This window comes from Elephas maximus, chromosome 25 (assembly GCF_024166365.1).
Source record: "Elephas maximus indicus isolate mEleMax1 chromosome 25, mEleMax1 primary haplotype, whole genome shotgun sequence".
NCBI classification, from domain to species: domain Eukaryota; kingdom Metazoa; phylum Chordata; class Mammalia; order Proboscidea; family Elephantidae; genus Elephas; species Elephas maximus.
The window spans coordinates 20,517,192-20,543,322 of record NC_064843.1 but is presented as its reverse complement, the minus strand read 5'-3'; the positions used below and the strand labels follow the sequence as shown (position 1 = coordinate 20,543,322).

General features: G+C 41.5%; 1 protein-coding gene across 4 annotated transcripts in view; it reads left to right on the top strand.

Moving 5' to 3' along the window:
• Positions 1-18,549, top strand: part of ARFGEF2 (ADP ribosylation factor guanine nucleotide exchange factor 2) — an 89,773-nt gene extending 71,224 nt beyond the window's left edge. For all 4 annotated transcript variants that reach the window (XM_049868870.1, XM_049868869.1, XM_049868868.1 and 1 more), the window contains 11 exons: positions 1,016-1,146; positions 1,295-1,424; positions 4,092-4,227; positions 5,114-5,252; positions 5,356-5,410; positions 6,436-6,550; positions 8,899-9,029; positions 10,245-10,413; positions 12,742-12,880; positions 14,431-14,548; positions 14,892-18,549. In XM_049868870.1, the coding sequence (XP_049724827.1) occupies positions 1,016-1,146; positions 1,295-1,424; positions 4,092-4,227; positions 5,114-5,252; positions 5,356-5,410; positions 6,436-6,550; positions 8,899-9,029; positions 10,245-10,413; positions 12,742-12,880; positions 14,431-14,548; positions 14,892-15,071 (1,443 nt within the window). In that variant the 3' untranslated portion in view covers positions 15,072-18,549. The remainder of the gene's footprint in view (positions 1-1,015; positions 1,147-1,294; positions 1,425-4,091; positions 4,228-5,113; positions 5,253-5,355; positions 5,411-6,435; positions 6,551-8,898; positions 9,030-10,244; positions 10,414-12,741; positions 12,881-14,430; positions 14,549-14,891) is intronic.
• The last annotated feature ends 7,582 nt before the right edge of the window (positions 18,550-26,131 follow it).

Genomic DNA, 26,131 nt, shown 5'->3' with positions numbered 1-26,131 from the left:
TGAGGAACAAAGAGGTTAAGTAATTGCCAAATGATAGATAACCAGTGTTGATAAAGAAATTCCATTACAATAGACGATACCATTTCAAGAGTGGTTGCAGAGCTTGTTGTCAGGTGCTGTAGAGTTGATTCCAGCCCATAGCAACCCTGTATGACAGAGTAGAACTGCCCCAAGGGTTTAATCTTTATGTATGGGATTAAAAATTAAATCCTATAAAGGTTAAACTCGATGGGACAGTTCTAGGCTGTAATCTTTACGGCAGCAGATTGCCAGGTTTTTTCTTCCACGGAGCTGCTGGTGGGTTTGAGCTGCCAGCCTTTGGTTAGCAGCTGAGCACTTAACCATCGTGCCATCAGGGCTCCTTAGTAACAGAGCTAAAAAAAAAAAAAAATTTTTTTTTTTTTTTTTTTTACAGAGCAGAGGGGTCAAAATCCCAGTGATGGGGCAGAAAGTGGGGGCCCTCAGCCAGACTGTGGAGAGACTCCAGCTGCTAGCTGTATGACCCTGGGCAGCATACTTCACCTCTCAGTGTGTCAGTTAACTCATCTGTAAAACGGGACCATTATTTCTCCCTGCATCTATGTAAAGCACCTTAACAGTTCCTGGCCCATAGCAAGCACTTAGTATATAGTAGTTGCTGTTGCTGTTGCTGTTAATTTTAAGTAGTTTTTATTACAGTAACAGTCTGGAATGATCTAAGATTTTCAGTCATCCTGGATATTTAGCTAACACGATTTGGTCTGTAGTGCTTTTTTTAACATGATACCTCCCACCCCCAGGAATCTGTGATCTGCCCCACTCAAACCTGCAAAGGGCTGTAGGTTTATATGGGGAAACTGCTTGTATGTCCTTTGGGACGGGCAAATGTCTGTCGCCTGGGGACTCCCTGTGTACCGGTGCTGAAAGGATATTTTGGGGGGAGGAAAATGTACATCGCTTTAATCTTTGTTGTGTTCCTTTTAAGTTCTTCTCTTTGCTTGCTGAGTCCACGTCTTAGATGTGATTTTCATTGTAGGTGCTACAAGAATACACAAGCGATGACATGAATGTAGCTCCTGGTGACAGAGTCTGGGTCCGAGGCTGGTTCCCCATCCTATTTGAGCTCTCCTGCATCATTAATAGATGCAAGTTAGATGTACGGACAAGGTAACCGTGTCCCCACTGTGGCGGCCCCCTGCAACACTGTCATGGGCCTTGGGCACTTGCTTACCTGGCCCCATGTCTCCCACTGTCTTCTCTGTTGTTCCCTCCCCCACCCCATTCCCTCTTCTGCGCCTGGCTCTGTTTCCTCCAGAGGACTCACCGTCATGTTTGAGATCATGAAGAGCTACGGCCACACCTTTGAAAAGCATTGGTGGCAGGATCTGTTCAGGATTGTGTTTAGGATTTTTGATAACATGAAACTTCCGGAGCAGCAGTCAGAGGTAAGAGGATGATGAATGCACTGCCCTGGATACGATGGGGAGAAAAGCCTCTGGCCTTGGTCCACCTCTAGGTCTGCATAGTCATCAACTTGGAAGTCTGAAATACTGAGCTCTGTAAGGTGGGTTTTGAGAATGGAGGCTCCCTTCCTGGTACTCTCCTACCAGCATCAACTAGGACTAAAGAGGCTCTCCCTGTCCGGGAAAGGGGAGCAGAAATGAGTCACCATCATCTGTCCACGTGGCCCTCAGGCCTCCTACCTGTCCACTTCGGCAGGGCTCCCTACTGGCTGTCATAGTTGTTTGTTCACATTGACTTCCAAACAGAGTCAGTAGTAAGTGGAATGTTTCTGATCCCTTGAGAGTTGGAGATGAATGATGGCAAATATTAGGTCATTTTTTAACAAAGGACTTCAGATACATGTAGGTGTTTTGTTACTTGTCCCCCTGGGGAAGAGGGTAAAGGGGATATTTTATTTCAAGATTTTTAGGTAACTTTTTAACCTTCTCTTAGGAACACCATGCCCTCCTCCCCCTCTTCTAGTGTAAGAGTAACGTAAGCTTAACATGAAAAATATAGAAAATTCATCATTTTACCATCCAGAAACTAGAATTACTGTTCGACAAATTTCTCTGTCTTTATTACATGTTGTTATTAGGTGCCGTCGAGTCGGTTTTGATTCATATCGACCCTGTGTACAACAGAACAAAACACTGCCCAGTCCTGCACCATCCTCATAATTGTTGTTATGCTTAAGCCCATTGTTAAAGCCACTGTGTCAATCCATCTTGTTGAGGGTCTTTCTCTTTTGCTGACCCTCTACTTTACCAAGCATGATGTCCTTCTCCAGGGACTGATCCTTCCTAATAACATATCCAAAGTATGTGAGATGCAGTCTCACCATCCTTGCTTCTAAGGAGCATTCTGGTTGTACTTCTTCCAAGACAGATTTGTTTGTTCTTTTGGCAGTCCATGGTATGTTCAATATTCTTTGCCAACACCATAGTTCGAAGGTGTCAGTTCTTCTTCAGTCTTCCTTATTCATTGTCCAGCTTTCACATGCATATGAGGCAGTTGAAAACACCATGGCTTCAGTCAGGTGTGGTTAGTCTTCATAGTATAGATGCAATTTATAGTATTTTTTTCCCTTAATTTTAAAATAAGTTTTCATTATAAAACAAACACATATTCATTACAGAAAAATCATAAAACAAAGAAAAAAATGTAACCACCCACAGTTGCACTGACAACCTTTAATTAACCCCTTCAAATGTCTCCTCTCTTCCTGTATCATACACATTTTATTTTTGCAAAAATGGAATCCACTGCTCATACTGTAAACTGCTTTTTTAACTTAATGCATATGAGAGTTTTTCACATATACAACCTTTCACAACTCTAACTTTTCTTCTACAGTATTTTTAAGGGCTGCAAAATATTCCTAGTTGTGAATGTACCGTAGTTTATTAAACCAGTCTTCTATTATTGGACATTTAGGTTGTTTCCAATTTTCATTTCTTCAGACACACTGAAACGAACATTTTTTTGTAGCTACACTTCTACTCATGTTCTTTCTTTTCTCTAGGATAAGTGGTCTGAATGGCAGGTTTGGGGCTTGCATGTTACTGAGCTTTTCGATGAGTACTGCTAAATTACATCCAAATAAATGTGTACTCCTTTACACTTCTGTCAGCAGTGTGTCAGCGTTCCTGTTTCTCCACGACCACTCGAGCTTTTCATATTTAATTGGTTTAATCATTGTTAATTTGATAGGAAAAGTATCACATTTAATTTTTCTTTAATTGCTGGTGAGCCTGCACTTTTCCACATCTTTGATCATTTGCTTTTCTTTGTCTTCTTTTTTTTTTAATTCTTGGATACTTCATGTTTTCCAAGAATTGAATTGAATCAAATAGCAATATCCAAAATTAAGGTGCAATTTTCAGTTAAATTATATTTTTCATGTTTTAAAGCCATAACTTAATACATTTTTCTATTTGGTTTTCACCTTTTTCCTGTTGCTACATGCTACCACAGTCTATATTAATATATATAGATTGTAGTAGCATACTTTACGTAGATTACAAATGGTTTTGCCCACTTTGGCACTCTTATTTCATTTTTATTTTGGGAACTTTTAGCTTTTAAAGCAGCCAGATCTCTCAGTTTTTGCCTTCATGGTTTACATTTGGAATCATGCATAGCAGCCCTTCCACTGTCCAGGATTTATAAATATCCACGTGTATTTCTTCTGGTGATGTCATGGCCTCGTTTTTAATGTTTAAGATTTTAGTGTAAGGTGTGAGTATTTAGCATAATACATTCATATTTTCCAGATCATTAGGACTCTTTATGAATATCATTTTGAATATCCGTTGAATATTCTGTCATGTGGATGTACTTAATTTAATACCCACATTGTTAGACATTAGGTTGTATCTGTGTTTTCAGTATATAAATGCCAGTGTGGTAAACATCTTTATTCATAAACCTGGTTATTTCTTTAGGATCAATTCCTGGAAGTAGTGGGCAGCAGGTGTGAACTTTTTTAAGGCTGTTGACAACATGACCAAATAGCTTTCCAGAAGTTTTGCCAACAGTGTATGAGAATGTCCATCTCATCTCAAGGAGAGAGGCCTTTAAGCTTTATCTCTGTATGATTTTTCTAGAAATCTGAGTGGATGACGACAACTTGCAACCACGCCCTTTATGCTATTTGTGATGTATTTACCCAGTTTTACGAAGCTCTGAATGAAGTTCTGCTTCCTGATGTATTTGCACAGTTGCAGTGGTGTGTAAAGCAAGGTACTCTTTAAGCCTGTGGGCTTGGTTTTCTTGTCCAGGTCCTTCATGAGAGGCTGATTGTTCTCAGTGTATAAAAACAGATGTATGCCAAGGAGTACACTCTATAATTTTATTGGTGAAAGTGTACATGTGTGTGCGTGTGTGTGTTTAAACTGGAACATAAAAGCAACCCCCCCAACTCAGTTTATAAGCATTTCTTTAAGATGGGATGTAGTTAATGCTATATGTTTAAAATGTACCTTTGTACATTATACTGTTATTTCTACTTTTGTGTGTGTTTGAAATTCTCTATAATAAAATGTTTTTGAAATGTACCCTTGGATTCATGATCAACAGCTTCATGAGTGGACTTTTTTTGTTTAGGTAGTTATGTGTTTATTTTAGTGTATGTTAGGAAAAAAAATACCCAACTAAGACATCATACCTGGATCCCATAGATAGTTTTGGCTTAGGACAAGGGTAAATTAGTTAAGTTTTTCAAAAAGCGACCTAGTTTTTATAAAATAACGTAAGTGATGAAAGAGTTGATACTAATATGGTAAAAATTAGAAACGTAGTGTTGAAGTGACTAAATTTTTAGAAACACTGGTCTAATATTTTCTACCTTCTTTTAGCATTTCTCATATGTGAACCCATTTAGTTAAAGCAGCAAAATGTTGATCTTTCTTCATCCCTGGCAATAAAACCATGACAAATAATCCTACCTCTCTGTAGCCTGTTTAAACTATAAAAATTGTAATGCTGTCTGTAGCATTACTTAATTAATTAAAAGCCTACAAACCTGCCACTTGTGTAGTCTCCACCTCAAAATATGAAGGATCAGGGATTTAATTGGAATCCAAAACAGCAGTTGGAGTTTAATGATAGATGTTGTTTTATTTTGCAGATAATGAGCAGTTGGCTCGATCAGGTACAAATTGCTTAGAAAACTTAGTAATATCCAATGGAGAGAAATTCAGCCCTGGTGTCTGGGATGAAACATGCAATTGTATGTTGGATATTTTCAAAACAACCATCCCACATATGTAAGTGTAATGTGACTGTTGCAGTGTAATTCTGTGTTCAGTGATTGTCTTGAAGCTGGTTGCCCTTGACATTGATCATTCCCTTCTCTTGCATTCCCGTAAGTTTGCTGACATGGAGACCTGTAGGCATGGAGGAAGATTCATCAGAAAAACATTTGGTAGGATTTTTTTTTTTTTTTTGTCTTTTCTGTGATCTTATATCTTAGTAAAAGATCAGTCAGCCCGAACAGTCTGTGCTTCTTTGATGGGATGTGAGTAAAAAAAAGTCAGAAGAGCTAAAAACAATGTATGTTCATTTAAAAAAAATTTTTTTTAGAATGTACAGAAAACTATTAAGAAAATGAGTCACCTCACCCAATAAAAACCAGAGTTTACATTTCTAGTTTTTTTCTTTGTGTGGCTATGCCCACATACACCATACTTAATTGAAACAAGGGATCATTTGGGACATGTCGTATTACTTAACATTGTATTTTTCCATATTCTTAAATATTTTTTGAGAACAGCCTTTTCAGTGGCTGTACATTGTTACAATTTATTTAACCAATCTCCCTTGTTGGAGTCTCAGGTCATTTCCAGCGTTTCACTATTATAAGTTACACTGTTTGATTTGTTGCTTTCCCAAACAGAGTTTTACTCTCCATCAGTGAAAGTTGTTTTTTAGATGAGGCCACATTCAGAAGTTCTAATTCAAATCTCATTTTAAAATACTGTGGTTTACAGAGGAGTTTGGATTATTGACTTCTGTTCTCAAATAACTACCACCAGTTCATTAACCTTGTAAGAGGAATTTGAGATACAGAAACGAAGCACATTATTTAAACATTTTCTGCTCCTTGACTCTGTCTTCCACTGTCAACTTGAAATCAGTAGCCACCACACTGATTTATTTTTGAACTCGAGCTCATTAAAAATTTGTTATACTCACGTTAAATCACAGCATGTAGAGAAATGCCTTCTAAATTGGAATAGGAAAATGTGAAGCTTTAATGAGAGGAGACATAATTGAACTTCTTAATCTCTCCTCTGCAGCCTTGGAGAAGTACATGCAGTAGAAATTTTACTTTGGGCACGGCCCGTAAATCTAGCTGGCCTGGCAGTGCTGAAACAGGCACACCTCTGGCCAGCACTGCTTTTGGATGAAGAGAAGTGAACCGTGTGTTCCTCTCTGGTTTGTTTTCAGGATGTGGATCTGGACCGCCAGTCTTTAAGCAGCGTAGATAAGAATGCATCAGAGAGGGGCCAGAGCCAGCTCTCTAACCCGACTGACGACAGCTGGAAGGGTAGACCATATGCAAGTAAGACCACAGATTTTTTAATGTTTTCATTGATTTAAAATAGGTCACACGTTTACATGACTCAGATAATCAGAAGGTACAGAAGGGTACATGTGATAAGCCTCCCCTCCCACCCCCATGCCTTGGTCTGCCAGACCCCTGCCTGTGGCAGCCAGTGCTGCCTGCCTTTCCGGAGACACATCATCCATGTGCAAGCAAACACACGTATATACGTCTGTGTGAATTTTCCTCCCCTCATTTTCATACAGATGGTGGAATACTTCTGCTGTGTGCAGGCACTCCGTGCTTCATGTGCGTGGTCTCATTTGTTGAGCCTTTACAACAGCCCTTTGAAGGACGTTCTGTTTTACATTTGTGTGACCGGAGGCTTAGACAGGCGACGTGTGCCAGCTGGGATTCACACGCATCCTTGGCTGACTGAGGAGTTGGAACTTTTACGTGTTATTATTTTGCTCTTTTTAAAGTTGTGCGCCCCACTGTTTGTCTTCATTGAGGTCCCACCCCCTCCTCACCACACCAGGCTGTAAGTGCCGACATTGAAGTTAACTTCTGAAGCAGCACATTAGACAAAAGCCATTATCTTTCGAAGGAATAAAAAATAATCACCCTTGAAATCCATTAAAAAAGCACTGTGTAGTAGACCCCGCGGGGTCTCAGTAACTGCAGCACGCCCAGTTTTCTCCACCGTGTCCAGTGGTGGTACGGTCTCAGTTTCTTCCATCAACTCCAGACAAAGTGATTGGTGTGTGCGGGGAGCAGTATACATTTCTTTAAAAATAGAATGTCTCTCAGTGCAGCAGGGTGTCTGCACCCCAAGAGGTACCTGGAACTTGAGACCCCTGGTTCCCCCAGGCAACAGTGGATGTGTTCCTTCTAGCCCCCTACCTCAGCTGCCCTGGTGGGTATACGTTCAGTAAGCCAGTTGGCAGGCAGAATCTCCTATGCCATTTGTATTTCTCTCTCTCTTTCTTTTAAGATGGTATAATGGATTGGCGTGAGTTAAGTATACGTCTCTTGTAACTCCACTGTATTTTTTTGTTTTTTAATTAAGACTAATACTGCTTGGAGAATTTCTGTATGTATGTATAATTTCACAAGCACTTTCAGAAACGTGACGATAACTCCACCTCCTTGTCTTCCATCACTAAAAGTTTTATTGAATGTTTTACACATTCCGATTCTGTAACAAGAAGCTGGAAAAGGACTCGCCCTTGCTAGAGGCAAGTCAGTCATCCCTTACGAAGTGCCTGACACGGGCCTCCCCTGAGCCCAGGGATTGAGGATACAGAGACAGATGAGGCACTGTCAGAGTCTCATCAGTTGGCAGAAGCCATGCCAAAAATTTGAACAGGAAGAATTCAATGAAGAATTGTTAACTAGTCAAAGGTAGCGAACTACCGAAAGGGTAAGAGAGGACTCTTAATGGATATAAAAACCAAAACCAAACCTGTTGCTGTTGAGTCAATTTTGATTCATAGCAACTCTATAGGACAGAATAGAAGTGCTGCATAGAGTTTCCAAGGAGCGGCTGGTGATTCAAACTTCCAGCCTTTTGGTTAGCACCCATTGCTCTTAACCACTGTGCCACCAGGGCTACTGTAACGGATGTAGAAGTGGAAAATGCAAAAAGCATCTACCTCCAGTAGGGCGGAGAGAGTGTGATCCAGGGACTAGGAACTTAGAAGAGCCACCCTATGCTCCCGAGGCTCAGCTTCAGACTGCTGAGGAGAGGTGGGCTGCCACAGGAACACACAGCCTCTTGCTGCTGGGGCAAAAGCCAGAGGTGGCCTGTAGGGGAGGCCCACTGAGTGGCAGAGAAACTTCCTGCCCTGCATAGCTCATTCGCTCACCTTCTTTAGGTCTTTCTCAAATAGTCATGTTTTCACAAAGCTCTTTCTGAGCAGCTTATTTAAACTCGTACCCTCACCCTCGCACTTCCTGTCCTCCTTCCTTATCTATGTCATCATCATCTGACAAGCTTTATCTCATACTTAAACGTCTTGTTTATTCTCTGTCTACTCTGTGGGAACAGGGATTTTTGTCCCTTTTATTCTTTGCTGTGTCACAGCGTCATGAATCGTGCCTGGCACATAGTAGGAACTCAGTGAATATTTATTCACTATTGGCTGAATCGGAAACCCTGGTGGTGTAGTGGTTAAGAGCTATGGCTTTTAACCAAAGGGTCGGCAGTTCGAATCCACCAGGCATTCCTTGGAAACTCTATGGGGCAGGTCTACTCTGTCCTACAGAGTCGTTGTAAGTCGGAATCAACTCGACAGCACTGGGTTTGGTTTGGTTTTGGTTATTGGCTAAATCATATTAGGGTTAATCCTTATTATCTAATATAGATCAGAAACTGTTTGCCAGCCTCCTCATCAAGTGTGTGGTCCAGTTGGAATTGATACAGGCCATTGACAACATTGTGTTCTACCCTGCAACGAGCAAAAAGGAGGATGCAGAGCACATGGTTGCTGCCCAGGTAATGACAGCAGGCCTCAGAAGGACCTCCTCGTCTGCAGGGAGGTGACTTGGAGGCAGTGATACGCTTGTACTGGCTGGCAAAAGCTGATGGTGTTCGGCTTTTCCCAGCTCTGCATTCAGCGATGTCATATCAATAGCTTGAAACCAGCCACAGGGGAAATACTTACACCACAGAAAATGAGAGACACTATACAATAGGGTTTCCCCCCTACCCCAGAGCTGTTTCTAGGCATACCACTGCTCAGAGGCCACCTTGATGCTTTGAAATGAGTGTTATTAATCAGAAGGACTATTTCCTCTAATTGGTCTATAATTTAACCATAAATGAAGGAAAATAATGTGAATAAGGATCCCAGTTTTTCATTCAGAAAGCTTACTTTTTTGTTCATTTTGTATATGCAACCTTTTATATGTAAGGTATTCTTGAAAATATGGAGAATTGAGTGTGCAAAAGTTGGATAGTAACTTTACACCCTGGGCTGCAAACTCAAATGCTTCAGCGGCTAGCAGGCCCTGTGAGTGGATGAGGCAGACAGGTGGGGACTGTGGTAAAGTGGAGGGCTCCCGCCAAAGTGGCTGCAGCGGAGGGCCACCATCCAGGGGTCAAGTCGTCAGTCTTATAACTTTTCCAGAGAAGCCAGAATCAAGGGTTCATCAATCACCTGATGGAGGCTATAGACGCCACTTGGGCTTGGCCTAATGTTTTCTATCTTTCAGTCAATATGTGTGAGACTTTTTATTACATATATTGCACCTTGATTTTCTTTTTTTTTTAATATTGTATTTTTGGTGGAAGTTTACACAGCAAATTAGGTACCTATTTAACAATTTCTACGTATATATATATCGTTTAGCATGTTAATTTTCTTATTTTCCAGTTTTGTTTATGAAATAAAGAGGACAGTGCAATCCTATAGTCAGATAATTGTGGAAACACACATTCCTATTCATTCCACGAAGGCCTCCCTGACGACACTGGATCCTTAGCCAGCAGTCTTCCTGATACATGAGCTCGTGACATTCTTTCACCAGCCAGTGAGCCAAGTCTGAATGGAGGACAGTTTAGGGTGTTGAGGGATGAAGTGTAGCATATACAGAGGGTGACTTTTGGGGAGTCAGAACTGACTTCATCTGATATCACAGGAAAGCTTTCCTGCCGGTGTTCCAAAGCCACTCCACTGTGTTCAGTTAGCTCTCCCCGCCTCCCTCCTAGCAAGATACGCTGGATGCAGAGATCCACATAGAGACAGAGGACCAGGGCATGTACAAGTACATGTCGTCGCAGCACCTCTTCAAGCTGCTGGACTGTTTGCAGGAGTCCCATTCGTTCTCAAAGGCCTTCAACTCCAATTACGAGCAGCGGACCGTCCTGTGGCGAGCAGGTAAGGCCACCCCAGCAGATAGGACAAGTGGCCACGCTGCCCACCGTCCTAAAATATTAGAATCTTTGGGAAATTCCTGATATTTTAAACAATAGCTGGAGTCATTTACTAAATATTTTCCTACTTGAGAGGGAAGGAAGGGGAATGCTTGCTAGGTTTTATCCCAGCACCAGAACCACTGCCTGGCAACTGGTAGACTCACAGTATTTGATGAAACAACAAATCGAATGTTGGAGACTTGAACTGATCTAGTAAGTCAAGACATTTCACATTAAATTAAAATAGTGTAGTTAAATGTAATGTAAAACATATGGTGGGCTAGGAAGAACTGAAAATATTCAGACATTTCCTGAGGCTTTTAGGGATTCCACAGTGCCACCTTTCTTCTCTCTCTTTCCCACCTCCCAAAATAAATGCGTAAACCCTGGTGGTGAGTCCAGTATTTCAAATAGTTGTTTTTTATGGAATGCTACTATTTCTGTGCTGCACATGGTTTTTATGTTCCAGGTAAGCTACATGTCATATTTATATTCTTTGGAAGTACATGAGACTTTGGATCTGTAAGGCTCGCTAGAAAAGGTGTATTTCTTAAATAGGGAGGTTGGGTTTTTCTGATTCCTCAACACCTCTTATAATTCAAAATTCAAGTAACTCAAGAGGTATATTCCAGAGGCCTAAGAGTAAAGGAGAGGGGTCACGTTCTTAGAGCGCATGTATCCACAGTCACTGTAAGGTAACTTTGCTTTAAATACTGTTTTAGCTTATTTTATTTATCTTTCTGTTTTAAAGTGTGGCCCCCTCAGCAGCTTTTTTAAAATGAATTCTAACTTCATTTCAACAGTATAGATTTTGGGACACAGGTGACATTGCTATCAGCTGTAAAAAAATATTTAAAATTACTACAGTGATAAATGTGGCATAACACCACAAAGCCACCAGAATCGCTCACAGGCTTTCCAAGGCTCTAAAGTAATAGCAAGGCTCCATGGCCCTGGCAGTGGTTGCTGATTAGCAGCAGGGATACTGCTGTGTGTCACAAACACCTAAGAACAATTTACAGCTCCTTGGTCTCCAGCCTTGAAATTATGCTTCTCCTCTGTGTGTGTGTGCTGTGTGTGAGTGCAGTGTGTGTGCTGTGAGTGTGCTGAGTGAGTGCTGTGTGTGCTGTGAGTGTGCTGTGTGAGTGCTCTGTGTGCTGTGTGTGTGCTGTGAATGTGCTGTGTATGAGTGTACTGTGTTCTGGGTGAAATGCTGTGTGTACTGGGTAAGTGCTGTGTGTGCTGTGTGCTGTGAGTGTGCTGTGTGTACTGGGTAAGTGTTGAGTGTGCTGTGAGTACTGGGTAAGTGCTGTGTGTGCTGTGAGTGTGCTGTGTGTACTGGGTAAGTGCTGTGTGTGCTGTGCTGTGTGCCGTGTGTGAGTGCTGTGTGCTGTGTGTGTGCACTTGTGTGAGCATGCTGTGAGTGTGCTGTGTGCTGGGCATACTGTGTGAGTGCTGTGTGTGGTGTGCTCTGTGTGCTGTGTGAGTGCTGTGTGTGAGCATGCTGAGTGTGCTGTGTGAGCGTGCTGAGTGTGCTGTGAGTGCTGTGTGTGAGCGTGCTGAGTGTGTTGTGTGTGTGTGCTGTGAGTGCTGTGTGTGTTGTGTGAGTGCTGTGCGAGTGTGCTGTGTGAGTGCTGTGTGCCACGTGTGCTTTGTGTGTGCTATGAGTGTGCTGTGTGTGAGTGCCGTGTGCTGTGTTATGTGAGTGCTGAGTGTGCTGTGTGTGTGTGCTGTGTGCAAGTGTATGTCTATACATGCACATGTAGCAGCGGGGGGGGGGACTTCTCAGTATTTTGAACTTTGCATAAAAGTGCTTTATTAATGTTTTTGTATTGTTACCATTACTTTCATTTTCTGCCCAAGTTCCTATTTTAACCCACAACTTTAAAAAAAGTAATTTTCCTCCAAGGCTTTAAAATATCTAGATGTTTTATGTCTTTGCCTTTAACAATGTTTTGCTATAAAAAGAGATTGTAAGAGTGGTTTGCACATCTCTGGCAGATTGGTACTGCTTTGTTGAAGAAAGTGTATTCTTATACTTTATTGTGTACTTTGTGAAAAAACATCTTGCAGTTTAGAAACATGCTAGAATCCTTAAGAGCTATTACACTTGAGAAGATGAAGCTAATGGCGTCACCTGGCACACAAAGCATTCTATTTCGGGTAATTGAGCTGTATTAAGTATAGGAGATGTTTCATTGTTTCCTAAAGTGACTATATTAGGTTCCCACATGATTCCTCCACATTATCCTGGAGATGTGCACTACTTATGTGAGTATCTGATCTCTAGGTTTTAAGGGCAAGTCTAAGCCCAACCTTCTAAAACAAGAAACCAGCAGCCTGGCCTGCTGTTTGAGGATCCTGTTTCGAATGTATGTCGATGAGAACCGCAGGGATTCCTGGGAAGAAATACAGCAGCGACTTTTAACGTAAGAAGATTGGTTTCCAATTAAATTTTTTGTTCGTGATATACAAAATGCATCACCACGATACTGTGGATGGAAAAGTAAGAGAAGAACAGCTACACTGACACCCTCACAAGCTGTTTTCTTTTTACTTTCTGTTTGGAGCATCAGGCTTCCTTTGTTTCTGTCATAAGTCCTCTTTAAGGCACAGAAACATGAGCAGTGAGAAGCATTCTGAGCTCAGAGTCCTCACAGGACTGGAGCCAGTCACTTCCCCTCCTGGGACTCTAGAGCCCAGTCAGCTCTAGCACCCCATCATTCCTTTTTTCCAAGATGAATATATTAGAATCATATGGATACTGGAATGCACCAACTTCCATTATGGGGAGGCAGTGGAATGTCATCGAGACAGCCTCAGTCAGAAGCGTATATCTTTGCCACCCAGCTCCTGGGTGGCTGAGCTAGATTGCTGATGTCTGTGCTCCCTTTTCCTCTGAGATTTAAAAGCAGTCACCTGCAGTGCTGGCAGCTGTAGAGACACAGACTTTCCTGCACTGCTGGTGGAAGTGCATGTTGACATGATCCTGCTGGAAAGCAGGTGACATTATATATTCAGGAGCTTAAAATATTCATTCTCTTTGACTCAGTAATTCCACTGTTCGGAATCTATTTAAGAAAATATTTTAGAAATAGGAACCCAAATTCCCACACAGAATATTTCATTGCAGGCTGACTTAGAAAGAGAAAAAATTAAAAATGGACAGCTAACTTGTGTATGATGGAGTCTTATGTAACCATTGAAAATTAAGATTTTTTTTTTCCTTTGATATGGGAATATGCTCATCAGACAATAAGACAAAAATTCAGGATGTAAAATTATATATACTTGTGATTTTCAACAATATTTTTAAAAAATCATAGCTAAAAAACTAGAAAGAAATATGCCAAAGTGTCATCATGCGCCCCTTAGGATGATGAAATTATGGGTACTCTGTCTCTCATTTATAATTTTATGTACTTTGCAGTTGCCTTACAATGAGAATATATAAGAAGTTATAAACTGAAAAAAATCAATAAGTAAATGAATGGGACTCCACTGGCTCATCTCAACTTAAACCAAGCCCAAAAGAGAATTACCTACATAGTGTCATAAAGTTTCCCTAAAGGAGATACATAAGGGTTAAGTTTTTAGCATAACATGTTTTTAAAAATAGCAATTGTATGTGGTGGTGAAAAGAGGGAGGCAGTGTGTAATTAAATCATGCATTTGAGTTGCCTGCTTTTCCCATGAGCTGAAGAAGATGAATTCTGCAAATATTGATTGAGCCCTCACTGTGTGCCAGGCCTGAGCCAAAACTTAACAAACTTATTTAATCCTCAAAACAACACCTTGAGTTAGGTACAGTTATTTATCCCCATTGTAGAGCTGAGGAAAGTGAGGTGCTCAGCATTTGCTCAAGATGGCGCAGCTGGAGTGGGTGCTCAGTCAACACCCACTGCAAGAATAAAAGTTCTGCACTAAACGTGAGATGTTAATTGCTGTTTGCTGCGTCTTCCTCCCCCCGTACTTCTAGTGTGTGCAGTGAAGCTCTTGCATACTTCATCACGGTGAACTCTGAAAGCCATCGAGAGGCCTGGACAAGTCTCCTGTTGCTACTCCTAACAAAAACCCTCAAAATAAATGATGAAAAGGTATAAACAAGTAAACTTCCTGATGCCTCCACTAGGATATAAGATTTGGATTGCCTTTTTTTCTGTTTTGGGGGTTGGTTTTTTGAAGTGACTAGAGGGGTTGAGGTTGTGAAAAACTGGTTTAGGCCTGAGGACTTGACTTTGGGTGGCAAGGCTATCCCCAAATAATTTGTAGTTAAATATCGTTAATTTGCAAGTGTTTTGGCACCAACTCTCTAATAGCAAGAAAAAGCACCAATATTGCAAGAAGTTTCGGGGTGAAAGGAATAGTTTTAAAAATCTGGTGCAAAAAGAAAATGGCACCACGTCTAATTTTATGTTTCCGCTTCTCTCCCACCTCAAGTTTAAAGCACATGCGTCGATGTACTATCCCTACTTGTGTGAAATTATGCAGTTTGACTTGATTCCTGAGCTCCGAGCAGTTCTGCGGAAGTTCTTCTTACGGATAGGTGTTGTATATAAGATATGGATTCCAGAAGAGCCATCACAGTGTGTCCCAGGGACCCTGTCACCAGTGTGGTAGCACTGGCCCCTCCGGGACCACAGCTGCAGCTCTACAGAACGTTCCTAATGCCTCCTCTGACTGACACATCTTATGAAGGGTCAGGTTATAGAAACAAAGAGTTCAGCATCTTGGATCTCAGAATGGCCTGGGTGAGGATGGCCTCTACGCTGGCCCCATCAGAGTCCCTGACTAGAAGCATGATGGTTATCTCATCAAATTGTTGTCTGCGCAGTTAACACAGGAGGTGGGGAGTCTGTTTCATCTCCGTCATTCCATTTTGCTGATTGAATCGTCTGTCGAATCTGTCACCACAGATGCCGTCGTCTTCTAGCCAAGTCCCATGATTGGTTGTAAACGTTCTGTCAGAGGAAGTTGCTCTCCTTGAAAATACTGAACATAGCTGTATAGGTTCGTGATTATTAGAGAGTACTTTAATAAAATTTCTTATAATGGCTCACTGCCACCGAAAATATGCTGGGTTTTTTGTTGTTTGGGTGTGTTAGAGAAGTTTGAGTGTTTTTGTCAAGTTGTAAGTCAGCTATAGTTAGATCAGTTTGGGGAAAGTTCGGGAAAAGAAGGGTTGTTTTTTGTTTTTTAATGTCTGAGTTGTTTCTAAAGTATTTTAAAATGTTATTCTCGAAGATTTGATTGAAGACAGAGTTTAGTAATTAAGTTAGAATTAAGAGCTTGCAGGATTTAAAAAAAAAAAAATATAGTGCCTCCAGGCTCTCCCTGTTTTAGTAAGTTGGGGAGAAAAATCTGTAGGAAAAAAGTAAACAATTTAAGGAAGATGATTGGTCTCCTTTGAAGTAAGTATATGTGGATGGGTATTAAATTAAAATTTCAGAATACATTGTCCATCTCACACACTGAAATCTAATATATGACATAGTAATGAAAATGTAGTAATTTAACCAGAGTTAATTTATATTTGAGTAAAACCTTTTTATTTTTAACTCAGAATAGTGAGTGTACTGATTGTATCACTGCTTTGCACAGCCCCCACTAAAGGGCCCTCGAGAGAGGGACGGTGACTGTGCAAAGGGATGCTCCCGTGGACCCCCCCAGCCAAGGAGCCTGGGTTGAACCAGAACGAGCCTGTGCTGTCACGGGGCCAGCACAGCTGACGCAGTGACGGCAGGAGGTGGCATGCGCCCAACACTTCCGTTAATTTGAGCCTGGGAGCTGAATTTTTGGGACGGTTAGATTCTGGGGTCCTTAATATGTTAATGATGGTGCAATACTCTCAACTGCAGTAGAAGTGAATTCTGAAGCAGCTTTTGTAAAAGTGGGCTTACACATATATAGCCCGGAACCTGCAGACAGCATACGTGGAAGCTTAATTTATTCTGAGTCAGCGAAAAAAACCCACACGTTCATTCTCTGCCCTCTCGTGCACTGCTCTCCTGGAGCAGCAGTGAGCGTTAGAAAGTGTTACACAGTTACTCAAACGTTCACACTTCTACTACACCCTTTAGTTCTGTAAATTGGGTGGTGTTGATGTCAACTCTGGTGCCTTAGAAGTTACTAGTTTGGGAACCTATCTGTAAAACGGGGTATTTTGTCTTTATAGAGAAGGATTTCTGGTGCTTATTAAGAGACTGATTTTTTAAGTTTTTTTTGTTTTTGTTTTTAACAGCCTTGAGAATTTTTTGGTTTTGTCCAGCCATACTCTGTCTCTGTTCTTCTTTCCCAAAAAGTGTTTTAATTTCTCTACCAAAGAAAAAAAGACCAAGTTTAGGTTTTTATATTACTTACATTAGCAAAGAGGAGCTATATAATTTAACAGGAAGGGACTATGGGAGAATATTTGACTGTGAATGGAAAATATTAGCACATTTGACCGTGACCGACTTTCCTGGAATCTGTTACATCTTTACACTGCAGCGTGAAACCCACTTTCTAAGGCTCACTCCCTGGTACTGTAGTTCGTCACAACCTCAGTGATAACCAATATTTTTACTAAAAGTATAAATGGAACACGTATGTTCATTCATATGTATGTCCTCCGTACAGTAGAGCTACATCCCTGGATTGGTGGTATTTTTGTTTCCTTCCAAGGTTCTCACGTGGCACTTCCTCATCGATTGTAACTCTAAGACTTTTCCAGTGTATTCCTGCCTTCTCTTTAATTTTTGCCTCCTCTAGATTGTGGAAGAGCATTTTATTGTTGAAACATTCAGGCTTAGATTTCTTTTTAACTTTGTCTTTTGAATGTTTCATTTTTCTGAATTTGACGTGTACCAGCAGTGGACCTTTTAAAAACTGGATGTAAAACCATTTTGGGTAATTTTTCTTTTTGGTAGACAGTAACGGACAGAGGAAACCCCTTACCTCCAGTGATAAGCCATTCAGCCGAAATTCCTTTTTGTGAATAAATCTATTCTTTCTTGTGGTACACATGGCTTGTGCCACTCAAACACTAGTGAAGAGGGTGTGTGCGACTCCAGGGCACTGGGCCAGGCGCTGTTTATTTCACAAAGTTATGGAGGAGTGTGAAGCTTTTTTCAAGGCCTTATTTCTTTCTCAGAATGCTTTAAGTGTTGATTATGTGCAGAGTCCCCAGAGAAGTTTTTGTTACAATACTGCTGCTTTGAACGATTTCGTTTTTCTTCATTGTCCATTAGGGAAATCACCAGCTTTGGCATCTTAACAACAAATGGTGGATGGTGTATTTTCTTTCTAATCTGCATCTTTAGAGACAAATATACCTTTTCCCTGCTGCTCCTTGTATACAACCAAAGAACATACATTACAGAAATTGTATAGTAATATCTGGGAACAGAACGTTATCCTTTGACAGGTGACTTTTGTACAAAACAAACATACAAAAAAGCTAAACTTTTTTTTGTTGTTTTGTGATCATGGCTGCACATCCCGTAGTCATAGTTAATAAAGGAACCTGCTGACAAATGCAAGTATTACCATCTCATTCGAATGTTTGTTGTTACGATGCAAGCAGATATTGATTTAAACAGAAGCTGGATCCCTAGTACTTTATTTTCTGAATTCTGTTTTAATGTTCGTGTTAAACATGGCTTGAGCTTATAGGAAATCCTTGGAGCTTTGTTATCAGCAGCTTTGAAGTTGGGAAAAACAATAAGCCAAAGCTGAATATTTTGAAGAATGAATATATCTGGAATTCCTTGCTCTGAAAAAAAAAAAATCACAGACACTCATCAAAGGTGTAGTTTTTCTCAGTGTTCTAATTTTTTAAAAATTGTATCTGCATATTTACATCAGATATTTATGTGCAAAATACATGTTTTTCCTCCTTAAAATGCCTAAAAGTTAGTTACCAGCCCCTTTGATTTAATCTGTACACAATGATGACGTGCATTTAATATTGGTGACTTAATGAAAAGCACTCCTTGCCCAATGGATGTATACATTTTTGAAAGAATAAGCAGACTTATATAATATGAAATGCTCTGTAAAGTTTTCTATGGAAAAATACCATGTATAATACTGTTAAAATATCCCATGCTTTAATCAGGTGGTAAATCAATAAAGTTTTAAAAAGTAAAGTTGTTTTGGATGTAATAATTAAAACATCTATCAAGTCATGGTTTTGGGTTAGTTTCTTCTTACGATAGGTATAAGCTTGATTGGTGGTAAAATCAGACTTCGTATTTAACATACGTAATTAAGGGGAGACTATTAGGAGTTCCTGGGTGGAGCAAACAGCTGTGCAGTTGACTACTAGATGAAAGGTCGGCTGTTCTAACCCACCCAGGGGCACCTTGGAAGACAGGCCTAGCAATCTGCTCCTGAAAGGTCACAGCTTGAAAACCCTATGCATCAGCTCTACTAGGCACACATGGGCAAACGGAAAACGACTATCAAGGAGAGAACATTAACTGTGGGTCTTAATTTTTTTGAGTATGTTTTTGCTCATGAAAAAAATCCAGTCATGAGAAGATTCTTACTTATCTCTGAAATCCACTTTGTAACTCATTAATTGATCAGTGGGTTAGTTCCTGGCGAGAACAGAAGTCTCACGCTGACATGGAGGGCAAGTGTGCAGTCCTGAGATACCGGAAGAGGACTCGCAGGTTAGCGTATGGGGCACTGAGTGAGTAGGTGGCGAATTCCAGGGTTCATTCAGGGCGTTCATCTCTGGAGACAGTAAAATCTAGGTGTGGATTTACTGCCCATGAATTCAGAATCCATTCTGCATTTTTTTTTAAGTTTTAAATATTAACTGTACTTAAAATGTTCCAGTGTTAAATATGACCAATATATGGTCATCTTTGTTAATTCGCTGTGCAGTAAAACCTCTAGTCTCTGTGGTAGATGGCGCCAGTGAAGTATGAAAGAGAAAGCCCTTTCTTTGGCGGGGGAGGGGGGGAAGTTTCTGAAGAGTCTTTATCTCTTCAGAGCAGATAGTGCCTGGCTTTTAATTAGAGCAGTGATCTTCAACTAAGGGCAGTTCTGCCCACAGAAGACACTTGGTAATGTCTGGAGACATTTTTGGTTGTCAATAGCCTGGGGAATGGGGGGTGCTACTGGCATCCAGTGAGTAGAGGCCAGGGATGTTGGTAATCCTACAGTGCACAGGACAGGCTCCTACAAGTAAGGCTTCTCTAGCCCAATGTGTCAATAGTGCCAAGGTTAAGAAACCCCAAACTAAAATGACTTCCTTTCTCCAAGTCTTAACAAGGTTCGTGTGGGATGGTGTTATAGGACCCAAAAGTGGCAGATCCTTTCAGCTTTCTTTGGCCTTTTTCTGTTTAAAAAAGAAAAAACTCACTTCCACTTACCAAAAAACCAAACCTGTTGCCTTCAAGTCAAATCTGACTCCTAGCGACCCTATAGGACAGAGTAGAACTGCCCCCACACAGTTTCCGAGGAGCGGCTGGTAGATCTGAACTGCCGACCTTTTGGTTAGCAGCCGAACTTTTAACCACTGCGTCACCAGGGCTCCCACTTCCACTTACCCATTTGAAAGATCTCGTTTTATGAAAGAAGGCATACTGGGGTTGAGGAAGCCTTGTTTAAGATGCCAAGTATCTAAGCATTTTGAAAGGTAATTTCAAAATTACGCTGCATTATTACTAGTGACCATCAGACGCTAGAGTAGAGGCATGGAACAGGATTCTTCCTTAGAGCCTTCAGAGAGAACACTGCCCTGCCAGCACCTTGATTTTCAGACTTTCGGCCTCCAGAACTTAACAGAATACAAATACATTTCTGTTGTTTTAGCTACCCAGTTTGTGGTAAATTTGTGTGTGTGTTTTAAGTGAAAGTTTACAAATCAAGTCAGTCTCTCACACGAAAACTTACATACACCTTGCTACATACTCCCAATTGCTCTCCCCCTGAGACAACCCGCTCCCTCCCTCCCCTCTCTCTTTTCGTGTCTGTTTCACCAGCTTCTAATCCCCTCTTCTCATTTCCCCTCCAGGCAGGAGATGCCAACATAGTCTCAAGTGTCCACCTGATCCAAGAAGCTCAGTCCTCACCAGCATCCATCTCCATTCCATTGTCCAGTCCAATCCCTGTCTGAAGAGTTGGCTTTGGGAATGGTTCCTGTACTGGGCCAACAGAAGGTCTGGGCACCATGACCACCAGGGTCCTTTTAGTCTCAGTCAGACCATTAAGTCTGATCTTTTTATGAGAATTTGGGGTCTGCATTCCACTGCTCTCCAGCTCCCTCAGGGGTTCTCTGTTGTGTTCCCTGTCAGGGCAGTCCTCGGCTGTAGCCGGGCACCATCTAGTTCTTCTGGTCTCAGGCTGATGTAGTCTCTAGTTTAAGTGGCCCTTTCTGTCTCTGGGGCTCGTAGTTACCTTGTGTCCTTTGTGTTCTTCATTCTCCTTTGCTCCAGGTGGGTTGAGACCAATTGATGCACCTTAGATGGCCACTTGCTAGCATTCAAGACCCCAGACGCCACTCTCCAAAGTGGGATGCAGAATGTTTTCTTAATAGATTTTATTATGCCAATTGACTTAGATGTCCCCTGAAACCATGGTCCCCAAACCCCCGCCCCTACTATGCTGGTCTTCAAAGCATTCAGTTTATTCAGGAAACTTCTTTGATTTTGGTTTAGTCCAGTTGTGCTGACCTCACCTGTATTGTGTGTTGTCTTTCCCTTCACCTAAAGTAGTTCTTATCTACTATCTAATCAGTGAGTACCCCTCTCCCACCCTCCCTCCCTCCCCCCTCAAAGAATATTTTCTTCTCTGTTTAAACTATTTCTCAAGTTCTTATAATAGTGGCCTTACACAATATTTGTCCTTTTGCAACGAATTTCACTCAGCACAATGCCTTCAGATTCCTCCATGTTATGAAATGTTTCACAGATTCATCACTGGCCTTTATCGATGTGTCGTATTACATTGTGTGAATATACCGTAATTTATCCATTCATCTGTTGATGGGCACCTTGGTTGCTTCCATCTTTTTGCTATTGTAAACAGTGTTGCAATGAACATAGGTATGTATACATCTGTTTGTGTAAAAGCTCTTATTTCTCTATGATATATTCCAAGGAGTGGGATTGCTGGATCTAGCTTTTTAAAGAAGCTCCAGATCGATTTCCAAAGTGGTGGTACTATTTTACATTCCCACCAGCAGCGTTTAAGTGTTCCAGTCTCTGAACAACCTCTCCAACGTTTATTGTGTTTTTTGGATTAATGCCAGCCTTATTGGAGTGAGATGGAATCTCGTAGTTTTGATTTGCATTTCTCTAATGGCTAAAGTTTGTGGTAATTTGTTGTGGCGGGCTCAGAAATTAACACAGAGACCCCTCCCACCTGACTCATCAAATAACAGTGAATAGTGAGGTTATTCATACTTGAGTCTTTTTTAAAATCATCTCCAGCAGGAATCCTGTCTCTTGCTGTCATTATCTTTGTTTTTATAGTTACTTTCTATTTATGGCAAGTGAATCTGGTTTTCCATATATAGTAGTGACATCAAGTTTCCTTTTAAAATAAATGTATTTCATGTCTGTAAAATTTTATTAGAGATCATCAATGTAAAAAAAAAAAAAAATACACTGCATTTGTACCCTGCTAACAGACTGCACATTTTAGGAAAAAGTAAGTCTTGTTTCAGGGGACCAGAGTAGTTCTCTGGAATTTTTGCAAACCTGTATAATATGACTGTTTTCCTTCAAGAAATCTGCTAAGTTGTCCTTCAGTTATTTATGTCACATCTTAGGAGTATCCAATTTAGTGATTGCAACTACGTATACAAAGGAAAAAGTAAAGGATAGGACACCAAATATTTTGGCAAAAGTGATTTTCGTATTTTTAAAAATTCCTATTTGCATATAGAAGTCAACTTTATCTGGTGCTTAACTGATGATTTAGCAATTGAAGATAATTTTATGCCAAAAATAAAAACCAAACCCATCTGACTCAGAGCGACCCTATAAGACAGAATAGAACTGCCCCATAGGGTTGCTACATTTTTCTCCCCCTCTATTGTGATCCACCAGAGCAGTTGGTGCTGGTAGCCGGACACCACATCCTCATTTTTTAGATGAGGAAACAGGCCTGGAGAGGCACACTGAGGCTTGCACCCTGATCACACAGGAAATGGAACAGCTGGGACCCAGACCCAGGTTCTATCTCCAGAGCACATGCTTGTCACCATCACCCCAACCACAACACCTCTCACTGCCAACAGTTAACCTGGGGGCAGTGGCGGGGACATCAGGGAGGGTGCCCAGAATGTAGTCCTGGTCTCCAAGGCCCTGTTCATAAATTGAACTGCTTGGGTTTTGCAAATTTGAGTTAGAAACAATCTTGGCCAGACCCCTGGCCTTAGCCTTTGTAGGACCATAACTTGGACTTCGCATGACTATTTATATAAATATTTCTTTTATGGAGATTTAGAAGTCAAGGAAAGAAACTGACAAGCAGAGACAATATAAGGGGAAGTGAGCAGATGCTGGGGTCTGGCTCAGCAAGCCCTTGTGGTTTTCTCCTTATCCTAAAATCTCACCTCATTCTCACCAATTTTCATCTTCCCCTTCACTCTTCTACTTGATTACACACCTCAAACTTCAACTTGTGGTGGCTTTTGAGTCCACACTTGCTCCTGCCTCAGGGGCCTTTCCCTTGCTGTCCCTCTGCCTGAAATGTTCTTTCCCTAGATCCCTCTGTGGCTCCTTCCTCCTCATCCTGGGCTCAGCTCACACGTTAACTCCTCAGGGAGGCCTTTGTTGACTACAGTTACCTTCTTGTGTCCTCAGAGCTTCCCACCATCTGCAACCATCTCTTTAATATCTGCCTGTTCGTCCCTCCCCCATCTCCCCCCACCTCCCCACAGAAGTTCCACAAGGCCAGGGACCATGTGTTTTATTTAGGACAATCTCACCAGCTGGAACACAGTACCTGGCACATACTAGACACTCAGTAAATATTCGGTGAAAGAGTGCAGGGATCTTTGTTTTCAGGTAGAAAGCAACTTCATTGTTGAAAAGATCAGGGGAAATGACATGCTGGAATTGATAACTCATAAGACACTGTGTCTCCATTTCTCAGTCTTTCTTGAACCACATGGTCTTTTATATTGCTTCTCTCTGGTGGATTATCTTGCTTGGCTCTGAAAATGCATTAATTTGTCCATGATGGAAAATGTTTACCCTCCTCCCCAAATTTACCTGTTTTCTTTTTAATTGTGCTTTAGGTGAAAGTGGGATCCTTTCTTTAAGTGGAAATTCTTCTAGGATGACCACAGGACAGTTCACTACGTCAGGAGAGTTAGTTAATTAACTTTGCTTCTCGGGCCATTGGCAGCTCCTGTCTTCCTCAGCTTGAACAGGAAGCTGCCACCTGAAGACTCACTTCCCTTCAACATTGTCATAGGTGGAAACCAGCCCTCAGCACCTGCCTCCCTGAGATCTGGAAGGCCCTTGATCCTCACCCTCCAAAGACCCTGGGTGCTCAAAGGGCACAGTTTGGAGTTCTGTATATCCCAGACTCCAGCTGAAGTCTCACTCCACCAAAGGAAAGAAGAAAAGTTTATTGCTTCCCAGACTGATCATTTTATATACTCCTACTATTTCAACTATCGTTGAGCCTTTTTTTTTTTTTTTTTTTCCATTCCTGTGATAGCGCCTTTGTGTTGTTAGGTGCCAAGTTGTTTTTGACTCATAGGGAGCCTATGTGTCAGAGCAGAACTGCCCCATAGGGTTTTCTTGGCTGTAATCTTTATGAAAGCAGACCTCCAGGTATTTCTCCCACAGAGCCTCTGGGTGGGTTCCAGCTGACAACTGTTTGGTTAGCAGTGAGCACTTAACCACTGCACCACCAGGACTCCTTGTGCAAGTACCTAGCAGCTAAGTGATGATAATGGTAGTAATGACCTTTATTGGATTCTTCTGTGCCAGGCCTTGTTGGTGCTCTGCACACATCATCTTTAATTCTCAACAGCCCCATGAGGTAGGTACTCTTATTATGACCATCCCCTTTTTTTACCTCTTTATGTGGAGCGCCACCTGGGGGAGCCCTGGTGGTGCAGTGGTTAAGAGACAGGGCTACTAACCCAAAGGTTGGCAGTTAGAATCCACCAGCCACTCCTTGGAAACCCTGTGGAGCAGTTCTCCTCTATCCTATAGGGTTGCTATGAGTTGGAACCAACTCCACAGCAATGGGGTTTTTTGTTGTTGTTGTTGTTACCTGGGGCTCAGAGAGGTCAGCTAACTTGCCTAAGGCCATAGAGCTGAATTTGAAGCCATGCAGTCTGGCTCTAGAGCCCACCTCTGAACCACTGCCCCATACCCACCCCCCTCAGTGCTGGGTGCTTGAGTGCCATTAGCTCCTGCCCCATCCCTCTCTTCCCTTCAGTCGCACCCTAAGGAGGAATCTCACACAAGGGAAGGGCTATTTTGATGTGCTAGAGAGAAGACAATCACAATATAGGGCACTGTCCCCTTTGGGCAGCCCCAGTGGGCAGAGAACACATGTGGCACAGTACCAACATTTGCAGGCTCTGGGGCAGAAATACAGACGTAGGCTCACCTGCAGTTAAGTCTAAATATTTAAAAGATGTACATCAAGCGAATAAGCTCTTGAATAAAATGCATTCTATCCTCCTTCCTTGATAAATATACCTTTGTCTTTGGAATTCCTGCGTAGTGCAAACAGTTAATGCGCTCAGCTGCTCACTGAAAGGTTGGTGGTTTGAGTCCACCCAGAGGCATCACAGAAGAAAGGTCTGGTGATCTACTTCCAAAAAATCAGACACTGAAAACCCTGTCATACTCTAACACATGCGGAATCGTCATGAGTTGGAATCAACTCGACAACTGATTCTGGTACTGGTAATCTGGCTCAAATACACGCTTAACTAGTATGCTACAAAAGGAGATATGCCGAGAAATTGTTAACAATATCAGACAAGACAGAAGTTGAGGAGGAAAGCTTTGAAAGGGCCAAAGAAGAATATTTCACATGGTCAAGTGGTAGACTTCATCAAGAAGCAATCCCCCAAAGCTTTATCTACCTAATAGCATAGCTTCAAAATGTAAACCAAAGGCAAACTGAAGGACACAGGAAAAATGACAAGGCCAGAATCATGATGACAGACTAACATGCCACTCAGAAGACATAAGGCAAAGGCAATTTTAAAATAAGAGCATACCTGTTGCCATCGAGTCAATTCCGACTCACAGTGACCCTATAGGAGAAAGTAGAACTGCCCCACAGGGTTTCCAAGGAGCGACTAGTGGATTTGAACTGCCAACTTTTTGGTTAGCAGCCAAACTCTTAACTACTGTGCCACCAGGTCTCCAAAATAAGGGGATGGAGGGGTATAAATAATATATTTTACCTACAGCTAACATTCTAATTAGTAGTGAAAGACCAAAAGCTTTCCTGTTTGTACTGTAAATTTTTTCACCACATGCGTGCATGTTTAAAAAGAAAGGTACCTCCATTTTAAAAAAGGTAAGAAACAGCAAACTGATACTTCTCGGTTTTAGCTATTAATACTTCTCCATTGAAGTTGTCAAAGATTTCATTTTACTTGAATCCATAATCAACACCCATGGAAGCCGCAGTCAAGGAATAAAAGGATGCATTGCATTGTGCAAGTCTGCTGCAAAAGACCTCTTCAAAGTGTT